General features: G+C 52.3%; 1 protein-coding gene across 3 annotated transcripts in view; it reads left to right on the plus strand.

Moving 5' to 3' along the window:
• ZFAT (zinc finger and AT-hook domain containing) overlaps positions 1-25,058 on the plus strand; it is a 156,640-nt gene extending 131,582 nt beyond the window's left edge. For 2 of the 3 annotated variants that reach the window (XM_005215319.5, XM_002692602.7), the window contains 3 exons: positions 3,447-3,573; positions 6,349-6,479; positions 23,585-25,058. In XM_005215319.5, coding sequence (XP_005215376.3) covers positions 3,447-3,573; positions 6,349-6,479; positions 23,585-23,824 — 498 coding nt within the window. In that variant the 3' untranslated portion in view covers positions 23,825-25,058. Of the gene's footprint in view, positions 1-3,446; positions 3,574-6,348; positions 6,480-11,746; positions 11,886-11,985; positions 15,585-23,584 lie in introns of those variants that run through there. The other variant, XM_010811924.4, reaches the window with a different exon arrangement.
• Positions 25,059-26,063: the final 1,005 nt, after the last annotated feature.

Consider the following 26,063-nt stretch of genomic DNA (forward strand, 5'->3'; position numbering starts at 1 on the left):
TAAAAAAATCACTCAAAGCATAGAGTAAATATCTCTGCATCCATACTGATAAATGATTGAATAAATAGTAGAGAAAGAACAGTTCTTTACTACAGAATAATTCTGATCAATAGATCTAGAAAGTGGGGGAAATAGAAAATTACCATTAGAACACCACAGTAATAATTACAGTAGCCAAGGTCCATTGATGAATGCCGGAATTAGTCAACAGAAGTTTTGAGGAGAAATAGAGTATTGATGTAACCTCAAAATATCTCCCCCTAAATAATCATGAATTTACAGGGAAAAGTAGTAACATCACAGTTCAGACACCTGGCCAACACCACCTTAGCCACCCGACCGAGGTCAGAATTCTCGGTAGTGAGACAGAGTGACATCATGTACCGCACCCCGCCCCCCCGCCCCCGGCGTGATGCAATCAGAAGGGCCGTCATCACACCATTTGGATTCATGTGATGGTTTCTTGTGATTAGGTAGGGGCCGAGGATTGTTGGAAGATTATTGATGGCCCTTCTGATTTTATATAACAATAAAAACAAAACTGAACTTTAAAAAAGCAAGCCCTGAAAATTAAGAGTAGAATGAAATCAAGGATCTAAACTATATGTCAAAGCGATGGCAGAACTACATAGAGAAGAAATATTTTAAGAGATTTTAAGATAGAAATTGGATTGTTCCTCCCCAGTGGAATAGAACCTAAGGGTGAAAGGAACTGGCAAAAAAAATACTGTTCTCAGTTATTCCACCAGCAGCGGTTGGTATTGTTACTCTAAGGCTGTTGTTAGTATTTGCAGAGTGGAGTGAAGCACATCAAATGTGTTTAAATCCATGAGTTTATAATAATCCTGGGAGAAAACTCCTTAGTTACCTGTGCAGAGTAATAGTGAATCAACTCTATTTTGATAAATAAAATTGTTACTTTGGTAAGGCTCAGAGTCTAACAATTATTCTACCTCATCGAAACAAACCGTATCTCAGAATAACCGAATGTTGGAGGAGAGAGATTTCTTTGTGTAGAAGTATTCCAGCCAACAAGTGAAGGTTTTCATGACTTCTGTTTTACAACCCTCCACTGGCATCGTGGGTCTAGCCATGACCGTCAGTCTCCTGCCAACACAGCAAAAACAGGAACGCTCAGTCACAGAGTGTCTCCTGATGGAGGTACACGGTGTTACCGTGGGGTCCTCCTGCCTCCTGATCGCCTGATTTAAGCTTCCACGTCTGACTGTCAGTGAACACACTCAGTGGTTCCCTGGTGGTGCAGACAGCAGAATCCAGGCTGTTGGAAACTCTGACGGCAAGCGACCACTTTTCACAATGAAACCATAAGCAGAGGAGAAAGAGTGGAAGGAGAGCCTATAAATGCAAGTGTTATGAGACTTTTATCAGGCAGTTCTAATACATGGATTTCAATAACTTAAGTACGACTTGTGGGATTAAGTTGTGAAAAAATGAGTTGGGGAAATTAGAATAGCACTTAGGGATGTGAAGTCATTCAGGAATCACTGTTAAGTGTTCTGAGTGTGATGGCGGTGTTGTAGTTCTGGTTTGAAAGAGTTTTATCTTTCAGAGGTGCATTCTGAAATATTTAAATCGATGTGACGTCTGCATTTGCTTCAAAATCAAAGGGCCGTTGTGTGGAGCGTGGAGGGGGCATCAGCAAAAGCGGACTGGCCGTGAGGTGGTGACTGCTGAAGTGGTGCTGTGAGCATGGAGGCTCGCTTCTCTGTCTTGTGTGTGTGTGACATTTTCTATAAGAAAATTTAAGGAATGTGGACTTCAAAAGACTTCCTTGCAATTTCCTGGCTCTTCCTGTAAACAGTTTGACCTTGAGCCATTGCTTGTCGAACCTCTGTGACCGCTGTGTTCTAATGTCTGTGGTGAGGCTCCTGCCACTCAAGAGGTCAAAAGGATTGAGAGACAGGATGTATGAAATGCCAGGGTTACTGTCTAGTCCCCAGCAGGTCCTCTGTGCGGCGGCGATGGTGTCAGCAACATCACCATCTATGGAAATCCTCTGGTACTTCAAGTCCATACTTGCAGGGCTTTGCTCTCTGTTAACAAATAGACATGGAATGCTGGTTCCTGATGTAAACAGCATCTCTTCTGGCCAGCTGGTGCTTCTGTTCGTGCAGTCATGCCCCTCTCCTCTGAAGACCTGGCTTCTTACAGATCTTGACACCTTCAGCAGAGCTGTGACTCTACAAATACAGTTGACACAAAGTCACCTACTAGACTCCAGAAGTACGACAGTTGAGCAGCCAAGACGCTGGCCAGGGGTGGTCCCCGAGTGATGACAGGCTGCCTGTACTAGCCATCACGCTGTTGCCAGGCTCCCTGGAGTGCCCTGCAAAGCACTGCCTTCCCACAGATGGTTATTACAGAGAGTACCCCAAAGCCGGGGAGCCATGCCACGCCCTTCCTGTTCATCACAGGCTGAGATCCATTTCGTGTTGGCCACAATGTTGCCTAATGGTACTTATAAGGAAGCATGCTTCTTTTTGTTCATTTATGCGTTCATCAGATACTCATTGGGTGTCTACTAAATGTCAGGCTGGAAATGAACTAAATGAACTTGACCACTTGGCTGTAAAAGAATAATCACATTCTATTCTGAGCCTTTGTGAATAGCTGATAAGTGCTTACAGAGTATGATAACTTTGGCTCCTATAAATTCTGTGTAAAATCTCCTTTTCGTTCTTCTTTATTGGTGACATTCATGCTTGCCTGCCTTCCAGTGCTAGGAAGAGATGATTATGAATATCTAGTTCGTGTGAAATGTCCACCTCTCCTCTCCTTATCGGTGTGAGATTTCTGTAAATGTCCCTTTAGCTTCTTCTTCTCTCATGGGGTCCTGATTCTGCACAGGTGTATCTTCTCTGGCCAGTTGGATTTGTCATACCCATCCTGTAAAAATAAAATGAGCCGCAGACTGCACGAGTAGCTGAGATCTCCTGAGATCTTGCTGTGTGCCGGGACCCATGCTCTAAGCTGGCCAGAGGTTGTGGTGACTGGTCCTCTCCTCCCGTCTACCGCCACCACGCTGTGCCTCCCTCTTGGCCTCATGGCGGGAGGCCCCAGGCACAGGGGATCAGAGCAGTGTTGGTGGCAGTGGGAGGGGCAGAGCACACATGAGGGTCTCTCTGTGCGTGTCTCATCACTCATTGTGAACAACATCCTCTATTCCCTGCGGCAAGAACGTGTCACCAGAGGCTTTCCTCCAAAGCTGGTTTTAAAGCCTCGGCACTTGGCACAGAGAAGTTTCCTCTTTGGGAGATGGGTTTTTATCGGAGCACTGGTTTCTCAGGGGTGCCAGGCAAATGAGCTGCTGCAGACACATTGCTGGTGTGTGTTTGTTTTGTTTGAATCCATTATCGCGGGGCTTATGGGGACCTTCTAGGGGCTCTTCTAGGCAGTCCCATCAGTGATTCTGTGTTTTTGTTTAGCCAGCAACAGAAGCTCCCGAGGAGCCTTCCACCCAGTACCTGCACATCGCAGAAGCTGAAGAGGACGTTCAGGGCACACAGGCTGCCGTGGCCGCCCTTCAGGACCTGAGATACACCTCAGAGAGTGGTGAGAGCGCCCCCCGCCTCCCTGACACCTTAGAGCTGGTCTTTGGCAGGCTGAATGAATGAATGAACTTGTGAATGAGTGATGTCCGTCACTCGATCTCCTTCAGCTGCATTGTGCCCTCAGGAGCGCTCTAGCTCTCTGACAACTAGAGATCTCTTACAGAGTCTTCTAGAACAGAGCTGCAGGTGAAGTGGTGCCTCCAAACGGTGTTGCCGGATGTCCACGCATATCGTCACGTCTCTCCCTTCCAAGTGCTAACCAGGCCCACCCTGCTTAGCTTCTGAGATCAGACGAGATTGGGCCCGTTCATGGTGGTATGGCCGTAGACTCATCACGTCTCTGAGCAGCGTGTGGGAAGACGGGTCTTATAGTCCTCACTTCACAAGAGGCAGGAGACTTCCTCCTTGTAAATGGTTGGCTGAGGCTCACCCACTTCTTGGGTGTTGGAGCTGGTCTTGGAATCTAGGTCTCCTAACTTTTTGTTGGAGTGCCATCCCTGTTCCAGGCTCCCTCAGAGTCATCTGTTCTGGGGGGTTTGTTCCAGGGTCTACAGGAGGCAGACGGGGGGCGTGGCTGAGACCGGGGGCAGTCTGCTGGCCTTCCTAACGGCCCCTTATGGACCTGTGGGCCCAGGACTGTCTGCTGTCCAGTTCTTCTGAAAAGCCCCAAGTCAGGATCTTCATGTCAGATGTCATCAATGTCAAATGTTAGATCAATTCAAAAAACAAACCACTGTGCCAGCCTAGTGGCAACTGGGGAATTGGGCTGAGAACACTTTTTCTTAATGCTCTTTAAAAAACAGGAACAGAAGACAAGTTAATATAAGGTGCCTCAGTGCTCTGTGTATGGCGGGACAGGATCAGGCAGGCGGGATTAGAGGAAGCGCACGGTGAAGTCAGACGGTGACAGAAGATGGGAACTCACCATTTCACCCAGCTCTTAGTCCCTAAGCCCCAGGTGGTAAGAAGGATGCACAGAATGTCCTGTGAGCCGCTGTCTTTGGGGAAGATCCGAGGCCGGCGCCGTGCACACTGCCCAGTGAGCTGGGGTGACCCGGGAGAAACCCCGCAGCCTGTGAGAGCGGCAGGCCCTGCGAATGGGGCGTCCGGGCCCCACCATCAGCGCGGTTCCCAGAGCTGACGCTGTGTCTGCTCGTGTTTCCTTCCCGCACATGCAGTGACTTCATCGAGTGCTCACGCTGGGCTGGGCCAGCTGGAGTCCCCCACGCACACACTCCCTTGCTCCCACACTCCCTCTCTCTTTTGACAGGTTCTCTGTGTCCCCTCCTGACTGTTAGGAAACGATGCAGCTCAGCAGCTGGGCCTCCATTCTGGGTCCTGGCCTCCCTGCACTGCGTCTCCAGCCACCTCAGAGCTGTGCCCGCCTGGGCCAGACTCTGCACGTCTCAGCACGAACTGAATCTGCTCCTCCCCCGCCCAGCACTTTTCCTAGCAACGGCATCTTCATCCTCAGGGTTCAGGCTGTGTGTCACCTCCCGGGAGCCCACCGGACTGTCCTGCGGAGCTCCCTAGTCGCCCCCCTCATATGAAACTGACCAGGGGCTGGAAACGGTGGCTTACCGTCTGTCCCGGTCGCCTGCGAGCCCTGGAAGGAGAAGCGGGGAGGCAGCAGTAGGTCTTTGTCTGAGTTCCTACTGGGAACCGTGTTCCTGGCTGACACTTGGGACTTGATAAATGGTCATTAACAAAGGAAATGGATGAAGAATTAAAAGCTTACTTCCATGCATTTTTTTAAGGGTCAATGTTTTGTTTAGTGTTTGGCTGTTTAGAATGGTTGGCTTCAAGGCGCGCCCTCCCCCCCTCCTCCAGGAGTGTGTGTGTGTGTCTGTTTGTGTGTGAGGTGTGTGCAGGGGACGCTAGGCCTGTGCATGGTGAGCAGGTGCCCACGTCATTGCTTCAGTCATAGGCCATGTCCTACCCTCCGTGTAGAACACAATGAATGCCCTTCTCTCATCTCTTAATGATTCACGTTGGAACGAGGCCCGCAGAAAGCTGTCCAGGAGGATGTAGACATTGGAGGAGACTTCGTACTATTATGCTAACCTGGAGACCAGGCAGTAATTTCCCTCCTGGTGAATTAACGATCGGGGTCAGAGTGGCGTGTTCAGGAGAGTCACAGATGGCCAAGCATATGGTGAAAGCAGGCAGAGTGTGCTCAGTAGCTGTCCTGATGATGTCGATTCCAGGCTTCTGAGATGAGTAAAAGAAAACCCTGATTTAGAAGTCTAAAGACCACCAACTTGACGACTGGGACGTCCTCGCGTGTCCTGCCCGTATCCTGTGTAACTTACCTGGCTCATGCTCACTGGCGCCTCCCACCGTGCTGCAGGGAAACCAGCTCTGCGGTGTGCTTCCCAGGAGTTCTGTTCTGAGAGGCAGCCCTGTGTCCACAAGTTTGCATTCAGAACATCCAGGCTTGAGCCCTGCCCTGTGACGTAGCTGATCCGATGGCCCAAGGCGGGTCTCTTCGATTTTTTGTGGTGAAGTGATTAATTTATAAAGTGGGGATATACCACCACAGTGTCATCTCCTCACAGGCTGTGTGGAGTTTGGAGATGTTCTTACAGGGAGTGTGTTGTGAGCTGTGATGTACCACACACTTTGTTTCTGTGGTCACAGTGAGTGCTTACTGAGAACGCATGCATCCTTGGAGAAGGCACCACCCAACCATGGCCTCTAGGAAGGCTGCTTCTGCATTCAGTGACCTTCACCGCCCTTGGACTTAACCATCTCCTGTTTGCTTCTTCCTGCTCAGGTGACCGACTTGACCCCACGGCCGTCAACATCCTCCAGCAGATCATCGAGCTGGGCACCGAGACCCACGATGCCACGGCTGTTGCCTCGGTGGTCGCCATGGCACCGGGGACTGTGACCGTCGTGAAGCAGGTAGGACCCGCCCCTTGTCCTTAAATACCGTCTCCCCACACTGCCACACAGCCTCTGCCCCCTGCCCACTTTGGTTTTCAGGGCTGTGACCTACCCGAGGGGGAATTTGGAGTGAAACTGACCTGGGTCTCATACATTCTCTTACTCTTTTTTTTTTTAAGTTATTTATTCTTTCGTTTTTGGCTGTGCTGGGTCTTCTTGCTGTGGCGTGCTTTCTCTAGTTGCAGCGAATGGGAGCTACTCTCTCTCGTTTCGGTGTGAGGGCTTCTCACTGAGACGGAGTCTTTTGTTGTGGAGCACGGGCTCTAGAGCACACAGGCTCAGTAGATGCAACTCGCGGGCTTAGTTGCCCTGCGGCACGTGGGATCTTCCCGGACCAGGGGTTGAACCCGTGTCCCCAGCACTGGCAAGCTGATCCTTAACCCCCTGGACCACCAGGGAAGTCCTGTTTTCTTCCTCTTATTACGGGGTTGATTGTATCTGCAAGAGCTCCATATGTTAGGGCCAAGATACTGAGGCAGGTGCATCACCCCTTCCAGAATGAAGTTCTGGAAACTTCATTCCTTTCCTTTCAATGAAAGGAATCCCCAAGTGACACGAGTGTGATGTGGACCCATCTGGACACATCTGTGGTCAAAAGCAGCCTCGGGGCCTAAGACACGATGTCAGTGGAGCAAGGGGCCATAGGGACCGCCAGAGGAGCCAGGAGGGCTTCCAGGGCCTGGCCTTTTAAATACTGAACATCACCTGATGCAGTCAGCACAGAGGATGGCTGAACTAAACGGATGGGAGAGGATGGCCACCGTGTGAGTAGAGGTTACTCCACTTATTGATGGTTGTTACACTGTTTGGCTTGTTTCCTCTCCTGCTAACCTCAGAGGAGACTTCACCATCTGTTAGGATGTGGTGTGCATCATGATCAGGTCAGCCTGTTTGTCTGTCCATACCTCTCTCTCTACTGCCTCTGGCTTCACTGTACAAGACTTGTAAGCTGGCTTAGGCAAATGCTTAAGAAAACCAACACAGCAAGCACGTCGGAACCAGGGCAGACCCACGGTGTGGTTTAAAATCAAAGTTCAAGTTCGTGGAGAAAGTTGAATGGCAGACTGTAGCATTTTACACGTTATCCATTGTTTTAGCGATTCACTCAGGAAGTGTTTAGTAAGTGCCTGCAGTGTTCTCATTGCTGGCTGTCCAGGAGAGAGCCGACGTTTGCCATCAAAGTGGTTACTCCAGTGGGAAAAAGATCAATAAGACAGAGAGATTGTCACACGGTGAACAAGGGCAGTGGAGAAAAGTAAAATCAGAAAGGGGGAGGGCCGGGGGCTGAGGGAGCGGGGGTGGGGGAGCGGCTGAAGGAGCCGGGGAGGGACGGGGGCTGAGGGAGTGGGGCTGGGGGCTGTTTCATGAAGGGTTGTTGGGACAGGGCTCTGATGTTTGCCCCGAGACCTGGGAGAGGTAGGCTTCACTAGAACAATCCAAGTTCTGCTGTACACGTGGTACCAAGTTTGATAACAACAAGAAGGAAGCATGAAACAGTTAACAGTAGAAGAAGTAAGGTTTTCTTGGCAAATAACAAATAATTTCTTAATGCAGCTCTCTTCTCCCTGAACGATGTGTTGTTTGTGACTTGCCTTCGATGACTTGGTGGACTTCCCAGTGCTGCCCCCCTGACTGCCCCCCCGGCCCGCCTCTCCCCCCGCCCACCCCCCGCCCACAACCCCCTCGCCGCCCAGGGCCAGGCCACAGCACAAACAGGGAGTTCAGGCTATGGAGCTCCCAGCAGAATTAGTGCATGTGGCTTCAGCTCTGGATTTCCGGCTCCTCAGACAAGACTTAGTGCGTCTAGATGGTCGTTTGAATACTCCACGTGTTTGTACTCCTCCGTTAGCATGCTGTCTCTCAGTGAGACCCCGGGCAGAGGTCAGACAGGACAGCAGGAGTCTGATGTTTCAGGCTGCAGGGGCTGCATGTTCTGCATCGTTGGGAGCAGATTCATAACGCCTCTAGGCCAAATGCTCTCTCAGCTTTTCTTTGTATTTGTTAGATTGCAGTCCTCAGTATGTCTGGTAATCTCTTCTGAAACTCTTCGTCTGTATTGTGGCATGTGACATCCCTAGCTAGACCTGGCCACTTCGGGAAGGGCATCAGGGGACCTTTGGCTGTTGTGGGCATGCCAGATCCTTTGGAGAACTGCAGGGAGGCGCCACCACTGTGACTCACGACTTCCTTCTAGGAACAGGATGGATTTGCTGCTCCCTGGAGACATGATTTATTGCGCGTCACAGGCGGAGTGGTGATACTCGAGGTTGCGGATGGAGGAAATAGCTTAGCTGTGTTCCGAGGCATTAGGGTGACAGCATGACGAGGGATAAGGCCGATAAGCCTCCGCTGTAGCCCTGTAAAGAGGGATAATGTGTTCGCAGTGGTGGAAAACAGGATGTGAGTCCTGTCTGCCTGGCTGGCACCTGGCACGTCAAGGGCTAACTGGGGGTGTCCCTGGTGGCCCAGACGGTAAAGAATCTGCCTGCAATGCAGGAGACCTGGATTCACTCCCTGGGTGGGGAAGATCCCCTGGAGAAGGGAATGGCTACCCACTCCAGTATTGTGGCCTGGAGAATTCCGTAGACAGAGGAGCCTGGTGGGGATGTGAGTCCTGTTCGCCTGGCTGGCACCTGGAGCTCTAAGGCTGTTGATAAATGATGGATGGGAGAATGGATGGATGGACAGATGGGCAGGGAGGCCTCAGACTGCCCCTGCAATGCCTACAGGAATGCTAAAGGAATGACCTCTCTATTCAGTTGTCTTATTTAAGCTTAAATATAGCTGTTTTTAAAAATTTATTTGGCCACGCCAGTTCCTTATTTGCATTAACGCAGGATCTTTAGTTGCAGCTTGCAGGCAGGATCTAGTTTCTTGACCAGGGATCAAACCCGGGCCCCCTGCATTGGGTGTATGGTGTCTTAGCCACTGGACCACTGGGGATGTCCCAATATAGCTGTTTTTATTACAAAAATCAGTTTCTTTTTAACTAAATTCTGGTTTAGGATTTTCCAGTAGAGAAATCATATCTGTTTACCGAGTGTGCTTAGGCCACTCAGATGTGGACTCTGGGGCACCTGCTGGGAATCCGTGATGTTCCCTTCACCCTGGATTTAGGACTGACTGATTTGATCTCCTTGCTGTCTAAGGTACTCTTAACAATGGTCCATATAATCAAAGCTTTGCTTTTCCCAGAGTCATGTATAGATGTGAGAGTTGGACCATAAAGAAGGCTGAGCACTGAAGAATTGATGCTTTCAAACTGTGGTGCTAGAGAAGACTCTTGAGAGTCCCTTGGACAGCAAGTCAATCCGAAAGGAAATCAACCCTGAATATTCATTGGAAGGACTGATGCTGAAGCTGAAGCTTTAATACTTTGGCCACCCAATGGGAAGTACCAACTCACTGGAAAAAAACCCTGATGCTGGGAAAGATTGACGGCAGGAGGAGGAGGAGGCGACAGAGGATGAGATGGTTGGATGGCATCACCTACTCAATGGACACGCGTTTGAGCAAGCTCCAGGAGATAGTGAGGGATAGGAAGCCTGGCGTGCTGCAGTGCATGGGGTCACAGTATCTTATGGCGTCGTGATAATCCAGTGTCTTCTGAGATAATTCGAGTGCTGTCTGCTGCGGAGGTTACCCCTAAACAGTAGGCGGCAGAGCTGGGCACCCCTTGGCCCAATCGAGCTGACACACAGTGTTAACCTTCACACGTGTTCACGTGGCACGTTTCAAAGTATGAGGACCCCTTTGTTAACCCAGGCTACTGTTTACTGAGATACTCCATTGTCATAGAGACGACTTTGAGTCACAGACTTCAGGGCGAGGTGGCAGCCTTGAGACACCTTTGTTTCTAATCACAGGGACATTTCCCCTCAAGGTTCCAGAACGAGAGCCACCTTGCAGGGCCTTGAAAGAGTCATGGTTGAGGAGGGGCCGCCCTGAGGGGTCCTCCACTTTCATCCCCAGCTCAAGAGCGAGCAGGTGGTTCTCCTTGTTCCTCCCCTGTGGAGTGAGGGCTCAGCAGCGACTGTGGTTTGCAGACTGTCTGTGGACAGGCCTGTGTCTGTCCCCGCGCCTGCGTCTCTGCAGCGCTTCCTAGAATTGCCACTCTTCTGCTTTTGTTTCCCCCTACGTGCTGGAGGCTAAGACTGCCCCAGACCTGCAGGCACTCACCCATTTCCCCATGTAGACCCTCAGCCTGGCATAGCCCAGAATGATGCTGCCGCCATCCTGTTCAAAATTCCAAGTGGTCTTCCCACTTGCTTTTACTTCTGATTAAAAACATAGGCAAAAATCAAACCTCAAAGCAGAAGTTCCAGCTTTGTCAAAAGCACCCCACCTCTCGAGGGTGCTTTTCGGCACCCCCTGTCACCTCCGGGCAGGTCCCCTGTGGTGGCTGGCGCTGGAAGCCGAGGTCAGTACGTGCCAGCCTGGAGGAGCGGAACCCGCCCAGCCTCCCTTGCGGGCTCAGCAGGCAGCCCGAGAGGCAGTTTCCGCAGCAGGTCTCGCTGGAAGGGGTACGTTGGTTGGCAGCCAACACTGGAACTGCTGTCTGTTATTTGCGGTTCGTTATTTCAGTGAGGAAGTGCTGTCCGCTCCTGTGGCCAGCCGTGTATATCAGTTGCCTGTTTTCAGGGAAAGTAGGGTCCAGCCTGTCCTGTTTTTCGTGTAAGGCCCTGAGTCACGTGGTCCCCGGAACCTCTTTCATGCTGTCCGTCAGTATGGGGGCATCTGGTGGGGAGAAGCCACTCTTCAGAGAGGACTCCTCAAGTGCGGCCTCTGAGAGGACGGCCTTGCTGCTGTGGTCCGTCCTCCAGGGGAGCCCAGGATGGGCCTCCTGACCCGCTGGGGGCAGATGTTGAGCATCCTCATAAGATTTGTGGCAAAATAATGGGGGGAGGGACCTGGAAGGTGATTTGTGTGAGGGAACAAAAGCTATTTTCATTACTACTTAAAAACAATCACTCCATCCCCTGAATTTGATCTCTTAACTCTCAGCGAGAGACCTGACGGAAGAATCACGTCTGCACAAGATGCTCTTGTAAACTGTGGAAATCACAGGCGATACTGGCCGCCTGCATTGCAGTAAAGGGGGACTGAGTTGAGGTCTCCCCCTCGTCCTGCCCGCAGACACGGCTGGGTGGAGACACCCTGTTCTCTTACTGCTTTAAGCTCCAATAATCTGGGAATTAATGAGTGTCCTTTCCTCATTCCTGCAGAGGCTCTGTTGGACTCACACCATACACAGACCTCTCCTCGACTCCCCCGAACGCATGGAAATAACAGGAGAGCCACCCCTTCTTTTCTCTCCATTCAGATCTCTCCGCAGAACCTGCTCTGTCTTCAGATCACTTGCGTGTGAGTGCGGGAGACGTCATAATCGCAGATTTTTATTCTTTTCCTCATCGCCAAACCCTGGCACCTTCAGTTGACTATCTGTTCTATTTCCCCGATACAGTGGCTTCACCACCGCTGCGGTTCATCCAAGGATTCTGTCCTGGAACAGGGAGACTGTATATAGTGTGGGAAGAGCTGATGGCAGCTGCAGCCTCGCCCCTCTGGGAGTACTGCTAGCGTCTCTGTGTGTCTTCGTCGTGTGATGGGGATGCCCACACCCTCCCACACACACTGACTCTGCGGGGTGATGGCAGTCGAGATGGATTCGTGCCTTGGGAAGGCCCCTGTCGGGAAGCCGCCTGCCTTTCGTGGATGGTCAGATTCGATGTAGACTGCAGGACTGAGGCATCAGCGTCCCCTGTGCTTGCTGACCCTTGGATGATCTCATTCTGGGTTCTCTGTTAGCGGTAGAAGCGATGCCTGCCATCCAAATAGACATCTACCTTTTATCTTCTGATTCCCAGTTCTTCTGATTGGTGTATAAATGGGGACGTCTCACTGACTACTTTCTCTGTTTCTCCCTCTTCTCATGGCCCTTCCCATGAGAGTCAGTTCTCACCTGCATGTTTTGATTGGTGAAGTCTGGCTCCTACCTAAAGAACTTTGTGGCAGAATTTATTTGATCCTGGGGCTCTGCCAACTTGAATTACATCAAGCGTCTAATTACACAGACAGGTAGCCTCTTCAAATATTTGCCCACTTCACATTCCTTGTGGAGTGCCTGCTGCTGAGCTGGGTGGTGACCTTCAGCGTATAGATCCAGACGGTTCGCTCAGGGGCTTGGCTGTGGGTTACCCTCCCGGTCACCCCAATGCCAGCTGCTGTCCTTGCTGAGCCTGCCTTAGTTCTCCCTTGGCCATTTCAATCTTTGTCTTTGTCTCAAATACAACTTTCCCTCAAGTGATTTCTACTTCTGGTATGATGTCTGAGGCTGATATGCACATGTGCTTCCTTTCACGGCTCTTTTGCGACTTGCTAAGCCCTCCTGTTCCGTGGCAGTGACTGAAAATTCCATCTCTTTGTGAAATTTTAAAAGTAAAAGTAAGTTCCATTGTATATCCATGATCATATGGGAAATTGTCTGAAAAAAACAGAATAAAAGTTTTTCTCTACTCCATCCTGACACTCTTTTTCACGTAAGACGTTGTTAGCTGACCTGAAGGTGTCCGTCATTGAACCCTGCTTCTTTTACCCTTTTCCCTAAGACCTGATTTCCCCTTGTGCCTCAGAAGCTGCAGCTCGGTTGGTGCAGTTTGCAGAATCCCACTTTATTTGAGTGTTAATACTCTTGTGTTTGAGGCTTCCCTGATGGCTCAGTGGTAAAGAACCCCCCTGACGATGCAGGAGATGCGGGTATGATCCCTGGGTCGGAAAGATCCCCTGGAGAAGAAAACAGTGACCCACTCCTGTATTCTTGCCTGGGAAATCCCACGGACAGAGGAGCGTGGTGAGCTATGGGCCGTGGGGTTGGGTCACAATGAGTCGACCATGACTTAGCAACTTAACAACAACCCAACTCTCGTGTTTATTACTGTTTGCTCGGGTGCCCGTTTCCTGATCCGTGTCCTTGGCCAGGGTAGCTGGGTTTTAGCTGCCTCCTCCCGTCCCTGTAGCGTCCCCTTGCTGGCTGAGATCTCTAGGTCTGCTGCAGGTTTGGGGCAAAGGCAGGGCTCTAGATGGGAGGAACCAGAGCTGCAATCCCCATCTGAAGGGGGTCTGTTCCAGCCTCAGGCTCAGCCCAGGGCAGTGCAGCTGCAGGCTGGTTCTTGCTCGTCATTCCCACATGGGCAGGAGCGCCCATCTTAGCCCAGGAGCTCCCCCTGCCTCCTGTCCATCTAGTAAATGCAGCTCTCCACTCCTGCTCCTGGGAGTCTGTCTTCCCTCCTCGGCCTCTCTCACCCCCACATCTGATCCATCAGCAAGTCCTTCCCTGCTGTGGGCACTCCCTTCATAAGGTACCTTGAATATTTCCTCTGTCCCCAGGCTGCTGCCCCCATCAAGCCCTGACTACGCAGAATGTGGTCCCAGGGCCAGCAGCATCAGCATCAGGGAGATTGTTAGAAATGCAGACTGTCTGGGCCCCCTCAGACCTGCCGAATCAGACTCCACATTGCACCGTCGTCCCCTCCTTGGGCTGCTCGTGAGTGTCGTGGAGCCCAGGGAGCTCCGCCCTCAGCTGTCAGCTTCCCTTCCTGGTCACAGACCTGGCTCTTCACCAGGCTGAGTACTTTGTCTTCTGTGGCCCTAAATTCAAGTTTTCTGACAGAGTGATCTTTTCAAAATGTGAATCAGAGCCCGGCATCCCTGGGGGACCAGACTCCGGACGCCGAGCTGGGTGGGCTGGGGTGCCCGTGCTGGGGCAGCCTTGATTTCCAGTTGCTGTGGATGCCTTGCCCAGGGAGCCTCAAGCCCTGAAGACAGAGCCCCTCCCTGAATGAGCAGTGCACAGGGGGACTCCTGAGAAGCCCATTTTAGGGGTCATCCCAGGCCAGGTCACAGTGGGTGGAGAAGGACGCAGCCAGTAGTGCAGTAAGCAGCTGAAAGGGAGCCAGACTGGCTGCACTTGACCCTTAATAGTGTGTGGCCTGGGGCAAAGCCCTTCTCCTTTCGGAAATTCTGTTGTTTCATCTGTAAAGTGGGAAAATAATAGAACCTACCCTGTGGGGCTGATGTGCGGGTTATGTATAATTATGCAAATGAAGCAGCTGTCGGGGTGCCTGGCTCTGGTTGAGTCTAATCTTAGCTCCTGTCATAGGAGTGACATAGCTCCTTAACTCTAATCTGAGCTCCTATAAGTCAGCCATAACTCTTTTTGCTTCCGGAAGCTTCTGTGCAGCAGGCAGGTTCCGATGCAGCTGTCCAGGCCCCGTGCTCAGCAGTACGAGTCCCAGCGTGGATGAAATGCCTCCTGCTATGTAGGAGAGTCTGTTGCCTGGTCCAGGTAGATGGTTGCATCGTGTTCACGGCTAGAGACAATGTGACCCTATCTGTCCCACGTGCCGTGGTTGTGACATTCAGGGTCACCCCCCCTGGAGAATGGAGAAGGGAATGGCAACCCACTCCAGTGTTCTTGCCTGGAGAATCCCATGGATAGAGGAGCCTGGCAGGCTGCAGTCCATGGGGTTGCAAAGAGTCAGACACGATTGAGCGATGAACACTCACACATCCCTGGAAAGGCCCTGGAGGAGGCTGATACGGAAAATCTGGTGCCAAGCAGCATCATGGGACCTCCTGCCCAAAGTAGCAGGGAGTTGGGTGGGGGGCTCTGAGCCAGAAGGGGCGCCTGACTTCAGCACAGGGCAGGAGAGACCCCAGGTGGGCGATCTCCCTACTCAGAGAAGTACAGGAAGGAAAGGAGTTGTGGCCAGATGAGCAGGAGGCAGTGTCCACGTGGGGTTCCCACCCAGGGTCTGGGGCTGCTCATGTCAGCGCACATGGTGGACATCAACCTCGGAGTTGCACTGGCCTCAGAGTAAGACCCTCACAGTCCCTGACTCTTCTTAGACCTACTTTGTTACCAACGAACTACCTGGGTGAGTTTAAAGAGTGATTGAAGTGGTTTATGTTTTGTTGTCATTAACCGTCTTTAAACAGGATACTCTGACAAACCTAGACATCATATTAGACCAGCGGAGGCATCACTTGCTGGTAGAGATTCATCTTGTCAAAGCTATGGTTTCTCCAGAAGTCATGTACAGATATGAGAGTTGGACCATAAAGAAGACCAAGTGCCAAACAGTTGATGGCTTTCTAATTGTGGTGCTAGAGGAGACATTTGAGAGTCCCTTGGATTGCAAGATGAAATCAGTTAATCCTAAAGGAAATCAACCCTTCATATTTATTGGAAGGACTGATGTTGAAGCGGAAGCTCCAATACTTTGGCTACCTGATGCCAAGAGCCAACTTACTGGAAAAGACCCTGATGCTGAGAAAGATTGAAGACAGGAGGAGAAGGGGGCAACACAGGATGAGATGGTTGGATGGCATCACCCATACAATGGACATGAGTTTGAGCAAACTCCGGGAGATAGCGAAGGACAGGGAAGCCTGGTGTGCTGTAGTCCATGGGGTCTCAGAGTCAGACACAACTTAGCGACTGAACAACAACAAACAGAACTCGGATGTGCTCCGTCCCTGGGAGTTTAGTCTGTCTCCCTTGGGCAGGGGTGGCGGCTCTGAAGGTCCTGGGGGGAACAGGGTGTGCACTTCCAGCTCCATGTTCTTGTCCCCAGGGTCTCCTGGAGGCTGCCCATCACCTGTGTAAAAGGACACGGAGAAAAACTTCTAGAGGAAATAGATTGTTGGCTCTCACGGAGCAGAGTCTCCATCGCTGAGGCGAGAAGCCAGTGCCACCTCCCTGGCGCAGCACGGAGAGGGGCCCTGGGGATGGCAGAGGGAGGGGAGGAGTCCATCGGGCCCAGGTCTCCATGGAGCGCCCACCCATCAGGTCCGGGGACTGGTGAACATCAGGTGGGCAGAGGTCTTTTGTCCTGAGCCACACGCAGAGGGAAATGCCCCCCAAATGCAGTGGAGGGGGCTTTAGTGAGCACAGTATTGGAACCCCTGACTGACCCAAGAGTGGTCCACCTTTGGACGGGCTTCCAGGCAGGGGGAGGGAGGCTTCCAGGAGAAGCACATTCCCCCCGCCACTCCCCTCCACCAGGGGCCGGGTGCCTGCCAGCGATGCAGAGCCCAATCATGCGTGGCATTGAGTGGAAATTAACGTATGTGTGCTGACAGGTCGCCAAAGGGCAGGATCCTGCACAGCAAACTTGTCTAAATATCAGAAGATACTCAGAGGCGGTTAGAAGCCACTGCCTGCCCCCTCCTTCCCTGTCGCTGGGAAGATGCTCTGTTTGGGTTCCATTTAAAAACATCTCCTGCGGCAAACATTAGGCTCATTCACATCAGGCCTGCTGGAAGCTCCGTGCTGCATGCACATTGTCCGGAGGAGGGTGTGCTAATCAAGACCCAGGGGGTGGGGCGGGGGGGTGTGCGGGGAGAGGTGGCAGTGGTGGGGACGCTGCCCCGGAGGGGCCGACCTACCAGCAATCGTGAGCACTTCATGCCGCTTCACTCTCCCTGTGCTAGGCACTGGGTCCCCGCTGTTTCTTAATTCTCGAGTGAGGCCATGCCACCCTTCCCACTGTACCACTGTTCACAGCAGGATTCTGTTTTCCTGAGCCACCTGGTTTCCTGAGATCACACCAGTCTGCACTCAGATGCCTGAGAAACACAATGGGTCCTGGCCACGCACTCCCTTTTTGCTGCCCGGGCCTCTGCCTCTAACCCGGCTGCCTGCCCAGTCTGTCTGGCCAACGTGCAAGCCTTCCCACGCTCATCCTGTGACGAGCTCGAGGTCTCTCTTCCCGTTTCCGGGCAAAGAGACCCACCCGTTCCCCTCAGGCCAGTCCCCACCTGGCCCCTGACCAAGGGCACTCTGTGCAGGGGGCTCCCCAGTGCCCTGGTGTCTCAGCGCCAGGGGGCCCAGTGTCGCCAGATGGAGCCCTCAGCGTCTCCGAGAGCAAGGATGCATTAGCGGGGACTGTTTTTATCGGGCGGTCAGTCTTTACAGCCCGGACTTTGCACTGTTATGGGGTGTGTGTTTTCAGAAAAGAAGAAAGTTTCTGCTGTCTCATTGCAGCCAAGAGCAAAATACGGTGGAGGGGAGGGACGTCTCATGAATGCGGACATGCGTCACAGGCCTCCTCCCTTCCCGGGGTGATCCGTGCCCTTTTTTTAAAGGCTTTAAATTTTCTTTGATCTCTGGAATGGTTTCTCCCTGTCTGTGAATATCTTTTGCTATCTTTTGATATTTCCACAAATTTCTTGCACATAGTATTCACCTCCTCTTTTTTTTTTTTTGGTCCCCTAGATGTGTATATATTTTTAGAGTTGGGAATTTATGATGCTTTTTTATAAACCACATTTGTTCATACCTTTTCTTTCCTCTGTAAATTCAGGATCATATTTACCATTTCCCTTTGGTTCTGATTCAGGCAGCGCCACACCTAACCTAGGGTTGTTACAGTAAACATGCTTGCTTATTAACCTTGGAAAATGGGTCTGCAGTCTCCTATTGAGAATGCTGGAGGAAGCTCTTGCTTGGCTATAATTTAAGCAGTGAATGAAACCCTAATTGCTGCAAAAAATAAGACAGCTTCCCTAGAGCTTCAACACACCCAGGGGAGCATTTCACCTAAAGGAACTGACCTCAAGGTTCTTTTTCATTGTTTTCTGGTTTGTAGTGTTTGGATTTTTGTCTGCAGCCCTCTAATTCTCACTGTACCCTAGAGTCTGAGAATTTCTGCAGTGCAAGGGACCTGAGAGGATGTTTGCATTCTTTCGATTCCTGGAAACCCTCCAGTGTTCAAGACCGGGGTCATCTCCTGCAGGAAACCACTGCTGACCACCACCTGCTCCCCACCCACCCAGCTCCACCCCACCCTAGGGGTCTAGGAGAAGTGTCCTCTCCAACCCCTCCACTGAACTGGCAACCATTTTGTGTCTAGAAAGTGGGGGACCCACGGTTCTGTCTCCAGCCTTTAGCAGAGTGTCTGACAGTTAACTCTCAGTGAGAGTGTTTGAAATACAGGGGGCTGCGTGTATGACAGATAAGAGCCAGACACTTGTCCAATGGCTTATTCAGTAAACGGTTCAGTATTCAGAGGTGTCCAGACAGAGCTCACTGCTCTGTCTGTCTTGCAGAGCAGGTGCTAATGGAACTCGTCCCTGTTGCAGCCAAGGCCGCACCTTTGCTGCCCTGCAGCCCATTGCAGGCACCCGCCCTTCAGATCTGCTCCTGATTTTAAAACTTGTTTTCATCCCTCTTCTGGTTTCTCAGTCTCCCTGGGCCCGGGTAACCTTTGTCTGCCCACCCACTGGCCACCATCATCAGGCGATGCTCCGAGGGGCCTGAGTGCATGTGGGGATCCTGGCGAGCAGCGTTTTATGCTGCAAGGTCCCTTCAGAACCAGACCTCGTCTTCCTGAGGAAATCAGCCTCCACCCGGTAGCTGCATCCGCCTCCTGCAGGGTCCGCTGCATTCACTCTGCACGGTGACTCCCATTCCTGCTGCTTCAGGGGACACGTGGCCTTGGGACCTCTTTCATCTTCTTGGGGCACAGGCTGAGGGGGCATGTGGCCTTGGGACCTCTTCCGTTGTCATCTTCTCTTGGGGTGCAGGCCAAGTGCCTGATGGACTGCTCTGGAGAGGTCAGCTTTTCCACAGCTGTCCACGTGCCCGCCCTGTGCCCAGCACAGCGCTGATGACTGTCCTGTGCATCTGAGGGAGAATGTTTTCTCAGCCAAGATACCTTGTGGCGTTTGAAAGAAGCAATTCTGCATATTTCTTTTTCCTTTTTCTTTTTCCTCTCTTACTTTTTGCTTCATTTCCCCCAATTATTAAAGGACTATGTTATTTGAAAAAAAAAAAAAATTAGGTAAGAGAACAAAGACAAGAAGGGCCCTTGGTTGCAAAGCATGTAAACGACCGTGGAGAATGCAGATCCCCCTCGAATGCAGTCGTGGGGCCAGACGCTGACTGTTCATGAGGCCCTGGCCAGACCCTTCCTCATGCCAGGCCACATAGTAGGTGCTGGAATCAAGTAGCCAAAACACGGCCCGGGTCCCTGCCTTCTCGAAGCTCCTGATGAAGAATAGATAGATGAGCAGGTGACGTGGTCTCCAGGGGCGACAGTGCACTGAAGGAACAAGGGCAGGAGATGCGGGGGTGTGTCTGAGGCCGCTGCTTCTGCTGGGGGTGGGAGTTGTCTGGGAAGCCCTGTTGGACACAGTGACACTGAGGCAGGAGCTTGAGTGAGAGAGGGGCTCCAAGCAGGGCAGTCACGTTTCGGGGAGGGCCCAGGCGGCTGGCAGGGTACTGGGCGCAGGGCAGCGGCTCCAGGCACACAGGCTCCGGCTGGGCAGGGACACCCGTGGGGACACGCAGTACGGCACGTAGGGTTGCGTGCTGCCCTCTTGTCATTTATTTGCTCAAAAGCCCTTTTGTCACTTATGGCCAAGTTTGTATGGCAGGTGGGGGTGCTAAGCATCTGGGTCTTAGAGACGGGACCCCCTCCATATCTTTCAGAGGCAGGGCAGAGGTGTGGACTGGGGCGCAGGCCAACCCCATTCATTTCCCAGATGCCCCTTAGCTGCTGTATCTCTGTGGGGAGGGTGGGGTCTTGGCGGAAAACTCCAGGAGAGAAGAGCCCTGCGGAGCGCTGGGCTCTGTTCGTGATCTGCTGTAGACAGCTCTAGTGGTGAAGACCCCGCCTGCCAGTGCAGGAGACATAAGAGACCCTGGTTCGATCCCTGGGTCAGGAAGATCCCCTGGAGGAGGGCATGGCAAGCCACTCCAGTATTCTTGCCTGGAGTGGGCTACAGTCTATAGGGTTGCAGAGTCGGACACAACTGAAGCGACTTAGCATACCACACACACAGGGAAGAAAACTAGATTCTGGAACACTCAAGGTGGGCAGAGCTGCAGAACTCAGAGCCTGATTTAGTGAATAATTTGCACACTCCTGTGGGTTAAGGTTTTCCATTAAGCTTTCTGTGCTGCTAATAATTTAGCTGGAAGATGTGTTAGATACAGCACTTGGGGAAAATGGAGTACCTATCTCGGGGGATAATGACACCGTGAAGGCAGATTATTTCTACCGTGGAGAACAATTGTAAGCCTGTGCTAATAGATTAAACTGCTAGAGCGATCATTCTGAACAAAGAAAATGGTCGAGAGCTATACAGTCAGCCCTAAACTGATTAGGACGGGTAGAGAGTCATAATTTAACCCTACTGATCAATGACACATCATTTCTTTAGTCGCTGCCACACAGCACCAGCCAGGGAAGGTCCCCGGACTTGAGGTCACCTGGATTTACATCCAGATCTGAGCTACCTTCCAGCCCACTGACCTTACATGAGTCACTGGGCACTAGAGGTTTCCCTGAGATGCCCAGGCCACAAGACGCCGTGTGCAAGTGATGGGCCTGGGGTGAGGAGAGTGTCCACTGGGTGCCACGGGGGCAGAGAAGGAAGTCTGTGGTTGGCAGAAACATAAAACATAGAAGCAGAGTGTGAGTCCTGGCAGAGGTGGTGTGCCCGAGGGTGGGGGAGGGGCTCAGCACCCCCTCTGTGATGTAGCCCTCCATGCCCCCCAGTTCCCGTTTCCACAGCCTCACGCGAAGCTGGGCATTTGCACACTCAAGCTCATGAGAACGTGAACTCGGGCCAGTACCAGCCGGCGACCGAACCCTGGGCATCATAGTTACTCTTTGAATGCCCCTCCCGTGACACGTGTGCCGGCCAGGAGGGTCACCCTTCACAGGATTTCCATGGCTGCACATTCACTTTCGTGTCCATCACTCTTCCTGGTGAAGTAAGCCCAGAGGATTACATTTGGAAATTTCATTTTGCTCTCAGAATTGGCAGTGCGTGAACCGAACTGGTGATCCTATCTGGAAGGTGGGGACCCTGCCCAGTGAGTTTGGTGACTGGCGGGGCGGTGAGCACATACCTGCTCTTCGCTGCCTCCCCTCTGCCCGCCATGCCTTCTCCCACCATCTGCAGACACCACCGCCTTCCATGAAGTGGCCCCAGCCCTCATGGGACAGAGTTATTTTCCCTTGTTTCAAGCCCGGAGGCCTCATCTTGGTCTCTGCCCTTCTTCCTGCCCCTGGGTCATCCTGGGCCAGCTCCCAGGACCCCGCCCTGCCATCCTGGGAACAGGCACTGCAGGCTCTGTTCATCCGAGGCCTGGGCCCGGAGGGACCTCCTTGTCTGCGCAGCGGGGTCAGCCCCAATCAGCATTCAGGTGTTAGAGTTGTTCAGAAGGACAGTGAAGTCCACTGTTGGTGACTTCGTCCTTGTTCCGGGCTTCACCTCTGATGGCAGTCGCTGTATATGAATCATGCTGTCACACCAGGAGTGCGTCTCAAAGCTCGTGTATTGGTGGATCTCGCCCATTTTATCATGATTGTTGGCATCTGTTTACCTGAACTCGATGGGCTTGATTTGCCCGCGTGAGGTCCTGGGACCCCAGCGTAAATCCTGCGTGCCCCCCAACTCCTTACTTTGATGTGGAATTGACCGGCAGTTCAGAGAAAAGCATTTGTCCAGTATTCCCTCCTCCCTTTCCCACCCGTCTGTCAGGTTCCCTCTTTCAAAGTGAAGTAAATCAATATTTACTTCTAAAGTCTTGGTTCACAGTACATTTCCCCATTTCATGAAATTGAAACAAACAGTAAAAGAAGGGGGGATGAAAGGCCTCCATCTACTGTAGAAAGACAGCTCAGGCCAAATGTGCTAATACTTCCCACTCAGGGTATCTCTCTAGCTTCTGGAAAGTTCTGTGCAAGTTGGAGGTTCCTTCCAATCAGTAACTGTGTGACGCCCACCCCAGATGGGCCTCCTCCATTTTTGTCTCTGAATTAAACCTGACCACGCTCCCCCCAACACAGCCCTTCCTGCTAGCAGGGAATGGCTCAGGCCCAGGGCCGAGGGAGGCCCCTGGAAGCCTGAACGTGGGTCCCAGAGATGGTGTGGGTCGTGTTTACAGGGGGTGGGCAGGGAGGAAAGTGTAAGCCAGGCTTCAGCCAGAGGGGAGTCCGAAAGTATTTCATGAGTGGAAGCTCTCAGAGGCCACCTGAGCAAGCCCACTGCTCCGGATCTCTCCTGGGGGTCCTGGGAGTCCTTGCTCCTTCTGTCCCCGCTCTGCCTGAAGCCCACCCCCATGCCTCCCCTGGAGGCTGCCCTGGCGCTCTGTCAGAGCACCGCCCTGTCCTGTGTCTGCCCCCCTACACTGGCTTTCCCCCATGTGCTCCCCGAGCATCCATCACTCACTGGCACCCAGCGGAGCACCCTTCCACAGACACTGGCTGCTTGCCCTGGGCCCACACCTGCCCCGCCCGCCTGTATCTGGGGAGAGCTGTGCCATGGTAGTGACAGCCTGGCCCTCAGAGAGCTCAGTCCACTGGGACTCTGATGAAACGAGGACGGTCTTGTTGAAAGAATGAATGAGTGAGTAACTGACATGCCTCAGTACTGTAGGGAAACATTGTTAGTACCTGAATGAGGGCCTGGAAGGCATGGCAATATTAAGCACCCGCTCTGCTTACAAAAGCGTCTTCAGTTCTCCGAGCCGTTCTCTGAAGTGGGCATTCTAATCTCTGTTTCACAGATGAGACAGCGAGGGTCATGGGGGAAAGTGGCCTTTCCAGGCTCACAGCCCGCAGCGAGGGAGGTGCTGTGTACGCCCCACCAAGTGCAGGACAGAGAGGCTCTTCCTGCCTCGCCTTCACAGCCCCTGGGCAAGGCCAGCCACCCTGACGTCTGCTCTGTGTCCGAGGCGGTCATTCCCCAGCTCGGCAAGTCCGGGCCCGTCACTTTCCTCCTCGGCTGGTTTTCTGTCAGTCACTTTTGCAACTCTTAGGGTCTCAACACTTTCTAATTTTTGCCTATGTTATCTGTATGATTTCTCTTCTCAAGATCAATAGCAGTTGTAAAACAGACCAGAACAGAGTCAGGGCATTAGCACCAGCTGGAGTTTGGCCTTGTCTGGAATCGGCCTGCTCCGTAGCCAGTCGATGGGATTCCTCTGGTCCCGGCTGGACTGGAATTGGGGCCTGCCTTGTGACCTCTCTCCCTCCCTCCCGCAGGTCACAGACGAGGAGCCCAGCTCCAACCACACGGTGATGATCCAGGAGACCCTCCAGCAGGCCTCCGTCGAGCTGGCCGAGCAGCATCACCTGGTGGTGTCGTCCGACGACGTGGAGGGCATCGAGACGGTCACCGTCTACACTCAGGGCGGGGAGGCCTCAGAGTTCATTGTCTACGTGCAGGAGGCCGTGCAGCCAGTGGAGGAGCAGGCCTCGGGGCCGCCCGCCCCCGAGCTCTAGGGACTCGGGGTGTGCCACAGAGCCATGAGGCAGGGCTGCACCCGGGAAGGCCCCAGACCAGTGCTCCGCATGTGCTCGTGTCTGCCCTCCCAGCTCCAGTGGCCACGCGGGGCCCTCCTGGTCCTCCTCTGGGTGGGTAAGGCCATCGGTTGGCATCACCAGCAATACGGGAGCCCCCCTCTCCCCTCCCTGCAGCACAGACACACACACACCCTCCCCCACTTCACCCGCTTCCAGGAGGACTTTGGCATCAACTTCCCCAAACAGGGCCCTCCCTGGGCAGCCCCTTTGCGTCAAGATTCAAACAGAGACCACCCCTCCCCACCCCAGTCCTCATCAGCACCTTCTCTGAATCATGGCCCCAACGCCTGTCCCCCGACCCCGTGTAGGTTCCCCGTCTTTATCTGGGACTGCCCTGCAGCCCGGTGACCGAAAGACAGCCGCCAGAGGAGGTGACCTTAGCGTTTCTGAATCACTTAGCAGAGAAAAGAGGGGAGGGATGGGCCTGCAGAGTCCCGCCCTCCTGGAGCCTCCGAAGCACTTACTATCATGTGACGTGAGCGTGATTTGATGACCCAGTCCCATCCCAGGTGGAGGGGTCTCAGCTTCCTCTCTTAGAATTCTTTTGCTTTTCCAATAAATGCACTTTTTCCTATTTGCCACCTGCTCTAAGGAGGTGGGGTGGATAGAATCAAAGCATTCCTCTACCAGAGTCCTTCTCCTCCTTTAGGTTGGCGGATTTATGTCCGCCCCCCCACCACCTCCCACCCCCTCTGAGACCCCAGGCCCCAGAACTCGATGGTGACGTCGTTCTCCCTCTAAAGCGTGAGCCTTGTTTCGGGGTCACTATGAGAGGCCAGTAGTCTTCCCTTCCACTTCCTGGCACCTCACTTTGGTTTGCTGCAGCCTAGAGGAGGCAGCAGCCGCTCCCCGCTTCAGGAGGGGCAGTAAACCCACCGTCAGGCCTTCCCGACGCTCCTAAGTCTGACCTTTTCATCCAGGGGCTCTTGGTAAAGCCCACACCTTTTGCGCCTCTGCTGTGTGACAGCTTTGTGGGGGTGTCAAGGCAAGTACCGCCACCCCCCATCCAGCCCTGGGGTCTCCTGATGGCGTCACTCACTGTCCAGCTCACTGAGGTCAAGATTTTTTTTTTTTTTTTTATCAAATGAAGTTTTATTTAATTTATAGTGATTCTAACCAATTATTTGAATAAACCATCCTTTTGAGGTGTAAATTGCCAAACTGTTCTTCATGGCTTTAGACTTTCACATTTCTAAACAATGAAATAATGGAAATAATGACATAGGAGGACTCACAAAACTGTTCACACGAAACAAAGTCCTAGACGCTATTTGGGTACTAAAAACAGCCAAAGGTTTCCGTTCAGTAACAAAGAAAAAAGCTTGAGAATCGTTTTTAATCCTACAACGGCTGGTTCTCTTTTGTGGCCAAGGAGGACATTATTGACCCATTTTCAGTGAAGAATGGGCCCTCCCTGGGGGATCAGTGGTAAAGAATCCACCTACAAATGCAGAAGATGAAGGTTTGATCCCTGGGTCGGGAAGATCCCTGGAAGAAGGAAATGGCAACCACTCCAGTATTCTTGCCTGGAAAATCCCGCAGTCCGTGGGGTCGAGAGTTGGACAGGACTTAGCGGCTAAACACCACCACCACTAAAGAATGAGCTTTGAGTCATTCTCTAGTAAGGATGGTGAGCTTTTACCAATCTTGGTAGAAGTGAATGGTACAACCAAATAATGGATTTTTTCCCCTCAATATTTAGAAGCCTGTGTGTTTGTTTGTTTCTTGCTGTATGATTGACCTACAACACTATGTTAATTCTAGGTACATGGCATAGTCATTGGATGTTTTTATACATTACAAAATGATCACCACAGTTAGTCTAGTATGCTAGACGCGTCATACACGTGACGATAAGACTCAGAGGCAGTGAGATTCACCGAGAGAATACATGAGGTGCTTGGCACAGTGTCGAGCAGAGAAATGCCCAGGAAGGAGGCTGTGACCTCCCAGTGTGGCCGTGGATGCACAGCGGCATTAGTTGCTCTGAGTTTTGAGGGTTTTTTTAAATTTCCTGTTATCTTAGATTGTTGACCCCAAGGAATTCTCCAGGCCAGAATACTGGAGTGGGTAGCCTTTCCCTTCTCCAGGGGATCTTCTCAACCCAGGGATCGAAGCCAGGTCTCTTGCATTGCAGGCAGATTCTTTACCAGCTGAG

The sequence above is a fragment of the Bos taurus genome, chromosome 14 (genome assembly GCF_002263795.3).
Source record: "Bos taurus isolate L1 Dominette 01449 registration number 42190680 breed Hereford chromosome 14, ARS-UCD2.0, whole genome shotgun sequence".
Lineage (NCBI taxonomy): Eukaryota > Metazoa > Chordata > Mammalia > Artiodactyla > Bovidae > Bos > Bos taurus.